General features: G+C 47.0%; 1 protein-coding gene across 1 annotated transcript; it reads left to right on the top strand.

Moving 5' to 3' along the window:
• Nucleotides 1-1,888: 1,888 nt before the first annotated feature.
• Nucleotides 1,889-4,963, top strand: LOC127028135 (adenosine 5'-monophosphoramidase HINT1-like; the record flags this gene model as incomplete). The annotated part of the gene is given in 4 exon segments (XM_050913924.1): nt 1,889-2,151; nt 2,153-2,182; nt 3,716-3,820; nt 4,624-4,963. Coding segments are annotated over 4 exon segments (563 nt in total), but the record flags the coding sequence as incomplete, so codon positions are not given.
• Between the last annotated feature and the right edge of the window lie 11,256 nt (nt 4,964-16,219).

Below are 16,219 nucleotides of genomic sequence, written 5' to 3'. Positions count from 1 at the left end.
CTGGTTTTTTTCTTCCCCCCCCCCCCCTTCTTTTGTTGCATTCCTTTCATTACTATTATTATTATATTTCATTATTACTATTGTTAGTATTATATTTTACTTTAGTTATTAAACTGTTCTTATCTCAACCCACGAGTTTTACTTTTTTTTTCCTTTGCTTTCCTCCTCCTCACCCCACTGGGAGGGGAGGGGGAAGCGGCTGCGTGGTGCTTAGTTGCTGACTGGGGTTAAACCACGACAAGAGGAATCTCATGAAGTTCAACAAAGGGAAATGCAATGGGACAAGAGGGTCTTGGCCAACAAGCTGGCCAGACTTACAAGGAGGGCTTTAAACTAGACTCAGCAGGGGGAGGGGATGGAGTTTTGAGCAACAGAGAAGAGCCAGGGGCTGCTGATGCGTTAGGAACCAACAGGGGAACACCTGAGAAATGCCACAGAGGAATTGGGGCTTGATCCTCCAAAAAGGTGACACGGTCGACAGCCCAACTGAAGTGCCTCTATACCAATGCACGGGTAACAAACAGGAGGAGTTGGAAGCCACTGTGCAGAAGGAGCAGAAGGGAGCTGGCAGCTCTTTAAGGACGTTTTTCTTGGAGCACAAGAGCTCTCGATTCCCATGCGTAAGAAATCAGGCAAGGAAGGCAGGAGACCGGCATGGCTGAGTAAGGACCTTCTGGTCGAGCCAAAGTGCAAGAAGGAAATGCATAGGCAGTGGAAGCAGGGACACGCATCCTGGGAAGAATATAGGGATGCTGCCTGGGTGTGTAGGGATGGGATCAGGAAAGCTAAGGCACAGCTGGAGCTGAATTTGGCAAGGGATGTGAAGAACCATAAGAAGGGCTTCTACAGGTGCGTTGGTCAGAAAAGGAAGACTAAAGAAAACGTACACCCCCACCCCCACCCCCCTCCGATAAAGAAGACAGGAGATCTAGCGACAAGGGACATGGAGAAGGCTGAGGTACTCAACGATTTTTTTCCTCCGTTTTCACTGGCAATCACTGTTCCCACATCTCTCAAGTCCCTGAACCTCAAGGCAGGGACTGGGGGAACAAAGTCCCTCCCATTGTAGGAAACGATCTGGTTTGAGACCACCTGAGGAACCTGAACATACACAAGTCCTGCACCTGGGGAGGAACAGCCCCATGCCCCAGTATGTGCTGGAGGCTGACTGGCTGGAAAGCAGCTTTGCAGAAAAGGACGTGGGGGGCTCCTGGTGGACACCAAGTTGAGCATGAGCCGACAATGTGCCCTTGCCGCAAAGAAGGCTAAGGAGATCCTTAGCCCGATATAGAGGAAAGCAGGGTTTATATAAGTTACAATACAGTTGTGTAGACCAATCAAATTGCTCACTGTCCCCGGGGGTGCAGGGCACCACAGACCATCCTTGGGCAGCTTTGGGGGCACTGCCTATTTTTCTAAAAGCCTCCTACCCAGCTTAGCGCAAATCCTATCTTGATCTGCCCTCCAGCCCTCAAGCCACCAGTGCTGAACACACGCTTTGTATTTTTATTTTCTGCCAGGCGGCATGCAGCTTAGAAACGTCTGCAATTGAAGCGGGGCTTTCAGGGAACAATTTTGAGGAACTTCTGTTGGTTCTGCGAAATGTTCTGAAAAGTTAAGGCCTGCCCTGCCCTGGCAAAAGCAGTCATTTGACTGGAGGGAGCAGCACCAAAAAGCCACAAGCACGTCATGGGTGGACTTGACACGTTAATAAATAACAAGAAATAGTACTTCTAGCTACAACAGCCTCTCCTGAGACCTCGTTGCCCGCCCACAGGGTCGCAGCACTACACGGCACGCAGATCCCTCCGCGGACTCGCCCAACGTCTTCTCCCTCCACCCCCAGGTCGGATCCCTCCGCGCCCCGAGGGCACGCAAACTCCCTGAGCCCCGGTAAGCACCAGGTCGACGAGGGCGGACCCGCCAAGGGGGCGGGGACAAGCGAAAACGACAGACGAGACAGCCAATCGAGACGCGGGATCGGCCGGCGGCGATCTGGCGGCCCAACGGGCGCCGCGGAGGGCCTGGCCGAGTGGAGGAAGCGCGGGGGCGACAACGGGCCTTGTCGTGGCTGACGAGATTATTGGGGCGCGGGCCGCCTGGCCCGGTGGCGCCACTACTGTCTTCGGAAAGGTCATCGGCAAGTCGCTTCCCCGCCAACGTCATCTACGAGGACGAGGAGGTAGCCGCGGCTTTGCTCTGTGCGCGGTTCCTCTTCCCTTCCCCCCGTCCCCTCCGTCCCCCGGCGCTCGCAGGCCCCTGAGCCGAGGACCCGTTGCGCGGTGCCCGGGAGCGCGGCAGGGCGGGTGGCGGCGTTGCTGCGGGTGGGTGGAGGGACGGGGGACGGACGGGGCCTCTCTGGGTTGTGGCGCTCTCTACTGCACCATCCCTAGAACATCGCGCTTCTTCGGTGCCCCCCTCCCCCGACTGCCGCGGCGCGTACTGGGTTGCTGGTGCTGTCCGGCTCGCCTCGGTTCCCAGCCCCACTGTGTCGTGTGTGCGCTTGCGTGCGTGCGTGCGTGCGTAGAGGAGGGCCTCTGACGGTAACGCACTTGGTGGCAGCCGCAGACGTTTGCCGCGCGATATCCCTTTGGCGCTGCAAGTCGTGCAAAGTTTGCTGCCGAGGGATGGGAGTGGTCCTGCCTCGTGTAGGATGATAGTCTTGAAACCTTAGATTAAGCACACGCAGTCAATCTCCTCGGGGATTCCGTGTGTGTGTGTGTGTGTGTGTGTATGTATGTAAACAGCGAACGTCTGAGTAGTGACCGTAATGAGTTAGTTCTGCATAGGAGGAATGCAGGTCTTGATGTGCCTCGTCATAGCATTATAGAGATTTCACAGCCCTGCTGTGCTAGGCTTTAGTTCTGAACCCCCAAACTGGATTATTAAAGCAAAGAATTACAGCTTTTCTTATTTTTCTTAAAAAAAAAATAAAAAAAAATAAAAAATCGAGAACCCGGTCATCCTGCAGGCTGCAAAAGCTTCCCAGATCTTGTTTCTGTGGTGAAGTGGGACCGTGATAACAGCATGCTTGCAAGGTTCACGGACGCTGGCGCACCACAAGGCGCTAGGAACTAGAGCGAGCTGCTTAGACTGTGGGGAAAAAAATGCAGCCGTTACCTACACGATGTTAACTTTAAGTTAGTATCCCGTGTAATTTTGTTATTAAAATGCTGAAGATTAACAGTTAGGGATGTCTTCTGCTTTTGAAGGCAGGGTTTATGTGCAATCTAGAAGCCAGACTCGTACTATGCACTTGCAGGCTTCCTGTGATTATGCTTTTGTTCAATACTTGAGCTCCCTGTACCGTGGAAAACGAATGGCCGCTGATCTTCCACTTCACTAAATTCTTTGCTGATTCAGTTAAGCCATTTGTCTCCTGCCTCTGTGTGGACCACATCGAATAGAAAAACTGCTTAGGAAACGATCAACCCAAATGAAACCATACTGGAGGTCGCTAATCTGAAGTACTGGCCCGTCTCCTTGCCCCCATCATCTTACATGCTGAATCCCACTTCTGGAGGGGGCTCTGTAAATACGTTGTATTTTGTGTATAGAAAGTATTAATATCACGTAAGAAAAATCAGCGTTTCGGCTTGTGTTTGGGGTATCTGGTAATCTGCTTCTGTACGAGTTCAGTGGGGCATATTGATTTGCTTAAGCTATTACCTTTCTCTGAAGCCAATTACGTTTTAACTGTTTACTCTTCCTCCAGTGCCTTGCGTTCCGTGATCTTTCACCCCAAGCTCCGACGCTTTTCCTAGTCATGCCTAAGGAGCCAATTATCAGGTTATCTGAAGCGGAAGATTCTGGTGAATCTGTAAGTACTGTGGAAGCTTTCTGTACGCTAAACTGTACCTGTAATTAGTTCCTAATTTACTAGACTCTTTCCCATCCCCCCTTTTCCTCTTGATGGGGCACAGTAGGCTGTTTTGGGTTTTCTGGCGCTATAATCTTTTGCCTCTAGCTTGTAATGGAGTTGAGCTTTTTGACTAAAAGTAGTGATATAAAGCAATGCTCATCCCTGGGTACGTACTTCTGGTGCAAAATGCAGTGTTGTTTTGGAGCGCAGTCTGATGCCTATTGTCACGGTTTAGAGTAAGAGTGGTAGTACTTCTTCTAATACGGAGAAGAGGGCTTGGGGTTTTTGGCAGGTCGGGGGTGAGGAAGGGCAAAGCTGGTTGAGAGGTGCTGGATGCTTCACTTTCAGCTATGCAAGTCAAGTTCAAAGACTTTGTAAACCCACGCAAAAGCAGCCTAAAGTTTATTTTCCACCCGAATTGCTTATGTTGCCTGAAGATATAGTGGGGGCTTTAACCCGGAGACAAACTTAGCTTCTGTGGCTGTTTTGTAGTCCGTTACTGTCTAGCTTGAAAAAAATTGCATGGCTCTTTTTTCCCCCTATAGTGTGCAGAATCGGTCTTTGTAGCTTTGCTTGGAAAATGTCAGTTGCGGGCGGGCGGACAGACGGTCATTTGAAGCGCAATGGTTGAATTGCTAGGAATTGGCTACCTGGTTTCTCTGGGTGGTTCTCTGCTCTCATTCCTTCCCTTCCTGCCCTCTCCCCTCTTTGTGTGTGGCTTTTTATTTTAGTTATTTATGGTTTTGTACTTCCTTCTCCAGCTTCTTGGGCATTTAATGATTGTTGGCAAGAAGCGTGCTGCTCACCTGGGCCTGACCAATGGATTCCGGATGGTTGCGGATGAAGGGCCCGAGGGTGGGCAGTCTGTCTGTCACGTACGTCTACGTATTCTGGGTGGCTGTCAGTTGGGCTGGCCGCCTGGCTAAGATTTTTGCACCGCAAGAGTTGCTGCACGTGTACAAATCGCCACTGAATGGATTTCATCTGTTGCCCGTCAGTCTAGCCACTGTTGATGTCTAATTTTCTGTGACGTGTGTCTGTGGAAGGTAATAAAAGCTTTGAGCAGCAGTTGCACAATAAAGATTTAGCATGGGGATATCATCTCTGTCTTGTGTGTCTCACTGAGGGAAATAGTTCTGCAAGTTAAAACGGTGTCTCCCCGGAGTGTAAGTATGTGGAATGTTTCAGTCTGTTAACAGTGTTCTAGAGAGAGATAATGATTTGCCCAGTCATTTGAAGCGTGATGCTGGAACCGCTTAGCAGTCTCCTGCGTCTTGTAGGAAGCAAACTCTTAGCGTTTTGGAAGTGGTACGCAAATGTACATAAAGCCAGCGTAGGCTGCTGCTAAAACTTTAGAAAATACTGCATGTGACGCTACAGGCATGCCATACAAGGGTGGTTTCAGCACGGTGCAATGTGTTGGAAGCATCCAACTCCTGTTGGAGCACTTTATCAATGGCCGTGTGCTAAGGCCCCGTTGATATCCCTTTTGTGGTGAGGAGGGATGCGGTAGGAGGAAAACAATCGGTCTGAATGGCAGCTGTGGTGCTTCCATAGCACAGTGGAATATCTCTTTTGTCAGTTTGGGTCAGCTGTCCTGGCTCTGTCCCTTCCCAGCCTCTTGCCCACCCCCAGCTTACTGGACTGTGGGGGTGGGGGTGGTTGGAGAGACAGCCTCCATGCTGTGGGAGCACTGCTCAGCAGTAGCCGAAACATTGGTGTGTTATCAACACCCTTCTAGCTACAACTACAAAGCACAGCACTATGAGGGCTGCTATGGGGAAAGTTACCTCCATCCCAGCCAGACCCAAACCAAAACTACATCACAGGGAGATGGCAAACTTCCTTTTTTAATAGCTGTTAAAGAAAGATGGAGATGGGCGTGGGAAAGCAGGGCGATCCTTCGTTGCCCTCGAACACTATGTTACTGAGGCCTCTGAGACGCCCACTGGAAGGCGTCTTCACCTCTTCTATAGCCCCAAGCGATCAGGTGAAGTTTGGTGACACAGGCGTGTGAGTAACCCGAGGACTTCACCTTTATTTAATCTTCCCGGGGAAGAGATGGAAATGATTTACCTGAAGTAGCTGGAAACTGACATGTGATGTTTCCTTGAAACTGCACTGGTGCAGTGTTTGCTTACTGAATGATTGAGCTAGGTATCATCTATTGTTCTGTCTGTGTAAACGCCCTAAGGTATCTAGAAGGTGTTCCCGCTTCTGGAGGCGGGGGAATTTTGAAGCAGCTAGGTATGGCTTATACATTCAGAGAGACTGGGTGATTACCATAGGTTTTAGAAGTCTGTGGCGCCTGGTGGAATTTATGTCTCGCCTCGCAGGCGACGTTGCCAATCCTTTGCTCCAAACCAGAGAGAGCAAAGGGTTATTAAGCAGCGATCCACTGAAGAATCGTAGAATCCTAGAGCAGCCCAGGTGGGGAGGGACCTCGAAAGATCATCTGGTCCAACCTTTTGTGGGAAAGGGAGCCTGGATGGGATTATCTAGCACCCTGTCCAATTGCATCTTGAAAACCTCCAGCGATGGGGACTCTACCACATCCCTGGGGAGGCTGTTCCAGTGGATGATTGTTCTCACTGTAAAAAAACCCCACCAATATCTGTCTTGTATCGAGGTGAAACCTCTCTCCTGGTGCAACTTGTACCCGTTGCCCCTCGTCTTCTCCATGTGGCTCCTTGTGAAGAGAGAGCCTCCGTCCTCTTTGTAGCCACCCTTTAAGTACAGGAATACTGTGATGAGGCCCCCCCTGAGCCTTCTCTTCTCCAAGGGAGAAAAGACCCAAGTCCTTCAGTCTTTCCTCATAGGGCAGGTTCTCCAGCCCTTTGATCATCTTGGTGGCCCTCCTTGGGACCCTCTCCAGTCTGTCTGGGTCTTTTTTTTGAACTGTGGGAACCAGAACTGGACACAGTGCTCCAGGTGCGGCCTGCAGGGGTGGCCTCTGTGAGAAGAGGCCAGGGTCTGCCCTGTGCCGGACACAGCTGGTTCCAGCCAGCTAGGCACCGGACTCACCGCAGGCCAAAGCTGAGCAACTCGGCAAAGCTGGTGGCGCCCCTGTGAAAACATGTTTAAGAAAGGGCAAAACGCTGTCCGGGGCAGGTATTTCCCTGCTGCCCGTGGATCCGGCAGGTGGCTCTTTCCTGAAGGAACTTTTTCATCCTGTTTTCTCCCCCTGTCCTGTTGAGGAGGGGCAGTGAGAGAGCAGCTGGGTGGGCCCCTGGCAGCCGGCCAAGGTCAACCCATCACAAAGCCTAAAAGGCAGGTTCCTCCATGTAGAAGTTGAAGGGGGTTGGTGGTTTGAAGAATGATAGTGACTGGGGTAGGAACGGGACGTTTTGGAGATAGGAAAGTTGGGAAGTATCTGGGGATCCAGTCGCTTTGAGGGGGGGAAATTTCAAGAGAAGAAGCCTTCTTTCTGAGCAATAAGAGGTTCTTGTGAGAAAAGGGATCTAGACTCCATTTTTTCTCACTTGGCAATAAAAGCGACAAAGAACTGGAACTCCTGCGTGCAAAGGGATTAAAATGTACAGAGCCTGTTGGATGCTCTGTGTCTGTGTGCGTGTGTGTGTGTGTGTGTTGGAAACCCAGGAACAGCTATAAAGAGGTCGTGGAGTAGATGTGAGCTTGGTCTTGCTAAACTTGATTAAAACAGAGCCTTAGAGAAGGCAATGCCTTGAGGATGTGTGACAGGAGGTTATCCGTCCTTGCTTCCACCCTCTGCAGGCTTCCTTTTTGTGTTTGAGTTTGGCCAGGAGCTCCTTGCTCATCCACCTAAGTTTCTGGGTGTTGTTGGGCTGTGTAGTCGCCTTGGCAGCAGGGACCACAGGTTTATATCTAGGCGGCACAGGTCCCTCCTGACTTTCCTTCATCTCCCTGAATGAGTGAAAATGGGAACTGGACAATCAGAGGAAGTCCCAGTACCCCCCAAAAGGGACTCTAGGAAATTATATGTATATGCATTATTCTCCTAAACCCTGCAGATATTTAGATAAATTGAATTTCTGGATCAAGGATAATCCCTCTAAGTAGTTTCCTATAGAAGGTGCCTTTAACATAGACAAAATAGCGTACTTGTGGTGGGTCGACCTTGGCTGGACGCCAGGTGTCCACCAAGCCAATCTATCACTCCCCCTCCATCAACAGGACAGGGGGAGAAAATACAACGAAAGGCTTGTGGGTTGAGATAAGGACAGGGAGATCACTGACCAATTATTGTCACGAGTAAAACAGACTTGACTTGGGGAAATTAATTTAATTTATTGCCAATTAACAATGGAGTAGGATAATGAGAAATAAGAACAAGTCTGAAAACAACGCCTTCCCCTCACCCCTTCCTTCTTCCCAAGCTCAACTTCTCTCCCAACTCTTCTGCCTCCTCCCCTCCCCAAGCGGAGCAGGGGGATGGGGAGTGGGGGTTGCGGTCAGTTCATAACACTTTGTCTCTGCCACTCCTTCCCCCTCACACTCTTCCCCTGCTCCAGCATGGGGTCCCTCCCACAGGAGACAGTCCTTCACGAACTTCTCCAATGTGGGTCCTTCCCACGGGCTGCAGTTCTTCAGGAACAGACTGCTCCAGTGTGGGTCCCCCATGGGGTCACAAGTCCTACCAGCAAACCTGCTCCTGCGCAGGCTCCTCTCCATGGGCCACAGTTCCTGCAAGGAGCCTGCTCCAGTGTGGGCTCTCCATGGGCTGTATCTTCCTTCAGGGCACATCCACCTGCTCCGGCGTGGGGTCCTCTGTCGGCTGCAGGATGGATATCTGCTCCACCGCTAACCTCCATGGGCTGCAGGGGAACAGCCTGCCTCACCATGGTCTTCACCACGGGCTGCAGGGGGAATCTCTGCTCCAGCGCCTGGAGCACCTCCTCCCCCTCCTTCTTCCCTGACCTTGGTGTCTGCAGAGTTGTTTCTCTCACATATTCTCACTCCTCTCTCTCCCAGCTGCTGTTTCACAGCATTTTTTCCCCTTTCTTAAATATGTAGCACAGAGGTGCTACCAAAGTCACTGTTTGTCTCCGCTTTGGCCAGCAGCAGGTCTGTCTTGGAGCCAGCTCGAACTGGCTCTGTCCAACATGGGGGCAGCTTCTGGCATCTTCTCACAGAAGCCACTCCTGCAGCCCCCCTGCTACGAAAAACCTTGCCATGGAAACCCAATACAGTTCTTAAGGAGCACCTTGGATAACAAAGGACCTAAGGTATTCCAATTTCAGTGGGATATCTTTTTCGATTGGTACGAGAAGGCCTTGTACAAAAACAAAACAACAAAAAACACCCCAGAATCCCAAACCAGAAGTTTGAGAGGTGGGATCCAGAAGTGGGAAGATCCTTCCAGGAAAAATGTACATTGAAGTGAGGCATGACTTGTGAGTGTGGAGTGCCTCTGGGATGAGTGTGTGAGTGTGTGCATGTTTGCTAGTGAGCATAAAGCTGCACCAGCTGGTGAGAATGGGACCCATGAAGCAGGTAAGAGAGCCTGGGATCCATGCAGGGGTACCAGGTGGACAGAGGGGTCCATGCCAGTACTCAGGGGATCCGCGAATGTGCATGTGCTTTTAAATCTAGAGAGTGTCGTGTGTGTGCTTTCACTAGTGAACTTCTGTCTCTGCCACCTGAAGAGGAGGAAGGGGACTTGGCTGTCTATGCTTATGTTTTATGTGGGTCCTATATGTATGTGCTGTTGAAGGCAGCGCCTTGTCTGTGGCAGTCTGTGTGACCAGCCATGCCAGTGTCCTCTGTGTGTCCTGTGTGCATGTGTCTCTGGGTGTGTGGCTTTGGGAGTACAGCAAGAAGAGTAACAGATACACCCGCCCTTGATTGTGTGGCCCATTTAGTGGCCCACACCAGCAAAGCGGGGGGGATGACTGCAGGTATATGAAAGGATTGGTTTGCTCCAAATTTTCCTTGTGCACATATTTTTCATTCATTTGTCTATTCTCAATATCATTTTAAAATGGAATAGAATAGTTCAGTTGGAAGGGACCTACAACAGTCATCTAGTCCAACTGCCTGACCGCTTCAGGGCTGACCAAAAGTTAAAGCATGTTATTAAGGGCATTGTCCAAATGCCTCTTGAACACTGACAGGCATGGGGCATCGACCACCTCTCTAGGAAGCCTGTTCCAGTGTTTGAACACCCTCTCGGTAAAGACATGTTTCCTAATGTCAAGTCTGAACCTCCCCTGATGCAGCTTTGAACCATTCCCACACGTCCTGTCACTGGATACCAGGGAGATCAGCACCTCCCTCTCCACTTCCCCTCCTCAGGAAGCTGTAGAGAGCAATGAGGTCGCCCCTCAGCCTCCTTTTCTCCAAACTAGCCAAACCCAGAGTCCTCAGCCACTCCTCATAGGTCATGCCTTCCAGTGATAACAATGAAATACCTTAGTGAAGTGAGCAAGCTAATAAATACATCATTAAAATGTTGGTATATCTAAAGATACAGCTAATATTGAAAAAGGCAAGTTGAAGAAATTCAATATCCAATTTTCCTTTTATTTAATAATCCACATAAATTTAGGGTTTATATAATTTATATGCATTTTTATTTAATCAAATAATTCTATAGCTTGAATGACCAGGAAGGGGCTTACATTTTGTCAGAAATTAAAGCGTAAAGGATTTAAGCTTGCTAGTAAAGTACTGTTCTAATTCTTGAATCTTCATAGTGTTAGGACACCTTTTCAACAATATAGGACAGCAGGAGAAGACAAGTATAGCTGCACCCCCTAAACTGTGGGGACCATTTGTAAAGCTGCAAATTGACTTTATATAAATGCCTAAGTGCTGTAATTTTGAATACGTCCTTGCCATTTTAAATATGTTCTCAGGATGGGTAGAGGTCTATCCTTGTAAACATACAGATGCAGCAACTATTGCAAATAGCAGTTTCTGAAAGAATTATTCCTCGATTTGGTATTCCCCTAACACTAGATAGCAATAGGGGGACCCATTGTACTGGACAAGTAATGCAGAAAATTTGTGCAGCCCTAAAAATAGAACAAAAGTTTCATTGTGTGTATCACCTCCAATCTAGTGAGACTGTAGAGAGGAAAAACTCCGGTTTTAAAACCAATCTGGCAAAGATTTGCACAGAGACTGGCCTGAAATGGCTGGATGTGTTACCTCTCTCATTGATGTATCTAATAAGCATCGTGAATAGAAAACATGGGCTGTCACCTCACGAGATTTTAATGGGCAGACCCATGTGACTGTCTTATACAGCACCCTTATCTCCTGTACAGGCAAACTTACAATTGACAGATAACAGTCTTCTAAAATATTGTCAGGCATTAATGAAATGTGTAAGACTCTTCCATACCCAACTGAAAGAAACCTCACCTGAACCCGCCACTGAAGTCTGTCACTCTGTGAATCCAGGAGGCTGGGTCTACATTAAGGTATTCCAGCAAAAAACACACACTTCAGCTGCGCTGGTAGGGACCTAATCAGTTACTGGTAATTACTAATACTGCGGTAAAGTGCAAGAGCCTGCTCAACTGGATCCAGGCTTCCCAGCATAAAAGGGTCACACCATCTTCAGACACAACACAGAGTGTATTGACTGCCACAGTAGAGCTGAATGATCTGGATGAACTTCCTTTGACCAAAGATCAACAGAAGAACAATCTATAACCCTGCAAATAGACTTTGACAACCCTATTGTTATCACCTGAACCTGTTGATTGTTTTTAGAAATTGTAGCTTTGTTTGTTCTGGGATTTTGAATTTGGGTTTATATTACTGGTCATATACTAACCTATAAGAATTATTATATAATACAACCTTAAGGACTGAATGATACTAAACATGGGCAATAATAGAAAACTATTGGGACTTAGAAGCCCGTCAAGGCATTATTGTATTCATAGTACTCATATATTGTTGGTATTTTTCATCTCCAGCCAACCTGCTAGACTAATTTCAAATAACTTTCGGTCCCAAGCCACCAAAGACTGACAACATTTGCTTTGAACAGGACATTCATATTCATGAGAAAAAAAACAACCACCCTCAGCATATGAACAGTGACTGTGTGTCCTGAAGCATATGCTCTTTGAACTTGCAACTGGAACTTCAAACAGTATTATCATTAAGTGCTGCTGTTTATTCTGTGTTTATAGGACTGGTCAAAAGAGGTGGGGCTCACAACAGAACTACATGATGTAGTAGGAAAAACATGCCAAGCTTTTCCTAGAATAAGAATCCCACTACTGCTAATAGTTAGAGTTGTAGGAGAATTTCAGAAAACCTTCAGGTGAAGCCAGAGGAAGGATATATAGAATAGAATCATAGAATCATAGAAGGGTTTGGGTTGGAAGGGACCTTTAAAGATCATCTAGTTCCAACCCCCCTGCAATGGGCAGGGACATCTTTCACTAGATCAGGTTGCTCAAAGCCCCATCCAACCTGACCTCAAACACTTCCAGGGATGGGGCATCCACAACTTCTCTGGGCAACCTGTTCCAGCGTCTCACCACCCTCACAGTGAAGAACTTCTTCCTTACATCTAATCTAAATCTACCTTCTTTCACTTTAAAGCCATTACCCCTTGTCCTGTCACTACATGCCCTTGTAAAAAGTCCCTCCCCATCTTTCCTGTAGGCCCCCTTTAGGTACTGGAAGGCTGCTATAAGGTCTCCCCGGAGCCTTCTCTTCTCCAGGCTGAACAACCCCAACTGTCTCAGCCTGTCTTCATAGGAGAGGTGCTCCAGCCCTCTGATCATCTTCATGGCCCTCCTCTGGACTTGCTCCAACAGGTCCATGTCCTTCTTATGTTGGGGGCCCCAGAGCTGGAAGCAGTACTCCAGGTGGGGTCTCACGAGAGCAGAGTAGAGGGGGAGAATCACCTCCCTCGACCTGCTGGCCATGCTTCTTTTTATGCAGCCCAGAATGCGATTGGCTTTCTGGGCTGCAAGCGCACACTGCTGGCTCATGTTCAATTTTTCATCCACCAATATCCCCAAGTCCTTCTCTTCAGGGCTGCTCTCAATCCCTTAATCCCCCAGTCTGTATTGCTATTGTGGATTGATATATGAAGTTGCCTCAAAAATTAAACTTGAATGCCATCTGTACTGTGTCCGCCTGGGATGGAGTTAATTTTTGTCATAGCAGCCTGTATGATGCTGTGTTTTAGATTTGTGACCAAAACAGTCTTGATAACACACCAATGTTTTAGCTATTGCTGAACAGTGCTTGCACAGCGTCAAGGACTTCTCTGTTTCTCACTCTGCCCCCTCAGTGAGTAGGCCAAGAGCGGGTAAGAGGTTGGGAGAAGACACAGCCGGGACAGCTGACCCAAATTGACCAAAGGGATTTTCCATACCATATAATCTCATGCTCAGCAATAAAAACTAGGGGAGTGGGGGTGGTAGTTTTTCCAAAGTAGCCATTGCTTGGAAACTTGTTGGGCATTGTTCTGCTTGTGGGTTGTAGTGATTGCCTTTGCATCACTTGCTTTTTTTTTCCCCTCTTTCCTTCACTTAGTATACTGTCTTTATCTTGATCCACGATTTTTTCTTGCTTTTGCTCTTCCCATTCTGTCCCCCATCCCGTTGGGGAGAGGGAGTGAGTGAGCAGCTGATGGGTGCTTAGTTGCTGGCTGGAGTCAACCCACCACACCATCCAACCCACAGAAAATGCATGTGTGGAGTTACGCAGCTTTTTAGCACCAGGCCATGAATCTCACTGATTCATTCTTGGAGAAAGTGCAGTTTTGCATGTCCATTTGCACTGCCAGACACAGACAGTTTGCAACAATAGGGCATGGTTGTCTGCATGGGGTTAGGCCCAAACACCTGCCTAAACAGAACAAGCTCACTGATGTAGCAAATAACATTGACAATAGGGTACAAGTGAATGGCCAGAGTGAATGTACTCTCTAGCACCAGAAAGCTATTCACAGGTGTTGGGGGAATGAAAACAAACTGTTTATGGAAACAATCTCAGTGAATAACTGAAGTTCTAGCCACGTGTGATAAGCAATGCTATATGTATGATTAAATCTAGATTTCAAGCTACATGGATGTTGCCCATAATATTTGGTACAAGAATGTTTTTCTGAAGTGGAAATGGATGATAACATCCATTCAGACTTCTAGTCTCAGATTTGCAAAGGGAAGTGAGATCTCAATCTGTGCCAAAACTACAAAACAAAAGGACAAAACTAGGCATATAAGTTGAAATATGACTAAGATGCCCTAAATGTAAAAGAATAATATGGAGTTCCATGAATGCTGGAACTAACAAATTCTAGTTTCTTAGGGTTTCTGTCCTGTTGATTCCCTGGTGTCCAGTAAAAAGTCAAATGAACAAAGCTTTTCTTGCAGTGGAGACAATGTGTCTACTGTGTGATTTCTCTGCAGTCTAACAATAGGAAATAACATTCTGTGGCTTTTCATCTTCTGGGCAGGGTTTCTCTCATCTCTTGGGCCACCTATTTTAATGAAACTTGTAGGAACTTACAAATCTGGGTCATCTACCTTTTTATGACAAACACACAGACATACACAGTGTGCACAACTTTAAGTATGGTAAGAGAAATCTTATTTCCTTAGACAGAAAAAGAAGGAGAAACTTTAGCACAAAACTGAAAACAAAGCAAATAGAACATCAGGAAAATAGCTTTAGAGAAATTTCAGATTTTTACATTTATGTATTTGGGAGAATGAGATCATAGCCTTGAAAATGGGACTATCCAATTACCCAACTGACATGATGGAAATCATAGCTGCCATAGCCAGCCAGAATACATTTTTTCCAGCTTTATGCCTTTAGCAATATATGGTGGCATTAAGTTCTACCAGTGAATTGCACTGAAAATCCAAATATTCTCTGAAAGTCTATTTCCTCTGGGTCTTGAGTGACTGCCTTTTCTCCCCTATGGGGCAAAGTTGAGAAAGGAGCATTTAATCAACCATTTTCAACCCTTCACTATTCTATATTCAATCTTCATTTATTTCCTTTCCTCATGAAACCATGGGAAACATGGGAAACTTTCCTCAGATGTAATTGTTGAGCTATCTGTAACAACATTGCTATGTAACACATCACAGCATTGGGATATCTAACCTGAATTAAATACAATCATGCTATATCCAAAGACAAAAGTAAATGTTCTAGAATAAGGGGTCTTAAAGTCTTGGAACACCTGCTGTGAAAAATGGTTCACACATATGACTTCATTGGAAAGTTGCAAACTAAACGATTGTCAAATAAGACTTTCTGAGGAGTGCCAGAAGAAGTGAGTTTCAGAGATATGGGCCATCACTGGGAGTAGCTTGCTGCTGCGCCTTTACTGTTTTACCCAGGAGCCAGCAGCAAGAGCAACGCAATAGGTTGGAACTGATGTAACAAAGATGAGATGGTCAAAGCTTCCCTTCTACTGTAGTGACATTTGTATCAGGCCTCTCAGTGAGACGAGACCTCAGATGATCTGTGGATTTATTATTATAACCAACGCATTGAATGGCTCTGCAACACAATGTACAGCCCTGGAAATAGACTTTGACAACTGCATTGTTTTTTGCATTTGGATTTATATTACTGGTCATATATTAATCTATAAGAATTATTATATAATAAGACCTTTGTCAATAAAGTATTATGCTGGGTATGTGGCCCTAATGCTTATAAGATATTGCCTATTAATTGGACTGGCACTTGTACATTGCGATGAGGTTTTTCTTGGCATCTCAATACATCTGGAGCTCTTCTGGAATGATGGGCACAACTTACCTCAGCATACTAAAAGAAGTACAAAACAACCTGTTCAAAATCCACTTGTCCTCTGACAAACTGGCTTCCATCAGTTTGTACGAGCATTCCTACCCTGGCTAGGAGTATCAGAATTAGAAAGAGATATCGTAAATATATCTGCTGTAATAGAAGAGATAGGTAATGCTATGGTTGACACTATTTCAGCCTTACAATTAGAGGTAAAACAAGCATCTCGGGTAGCCCTGCAAAACAGAATGGCATTAGATTATGTGCTTGCTGCTCAAGGAAGGTATATGTGTATTGGTTAACACCACTTGCTGTACATATGCAGACCAAGACCAGAGAATAGAAACGGACATGCATAAAATCTGAGGTAAACTTCAGATACTGCATGAAATACCTGGAGAAAAGCCTTTTTGACTCATGAGGATGGCTCCCAGACATGGGAAGATGGTTAAGAAAAACTGCTTAAGACAGTATCAAGGTATATATTGTTGGGATCACTAACTTTGGTGGCCGTGTATGTATTGGTTCAGTTGATCTTATGTTGTAGCCAATAGGTATGTAAAAGAATATTATTTTTCCCCAAGTCGAGTCTGTTTTGCCCATGACGGTAATTGGTAAGCAATC

Source organism: Gymnogyps californianus, unplaced genomic scaffold (genome assembly GCF_018139145.2).
Source record: "Gymnogyps californianus isolate 813 unplaced genomic scaffold, ASM1813914v2 HiC_scaffold_209, whole genome shotgun sequence".
Lineage (NCBI taxonomy): Eukaryota > Metazoa > Chordata > Aves > Accipitriformes > Cathartidae > Gymnogyps > Gymnogyps californianus.
Note: the sequence above shows the minus strand (reverse complement) of the source record. Positions and strands in the feature narration are given on the sequence as shown.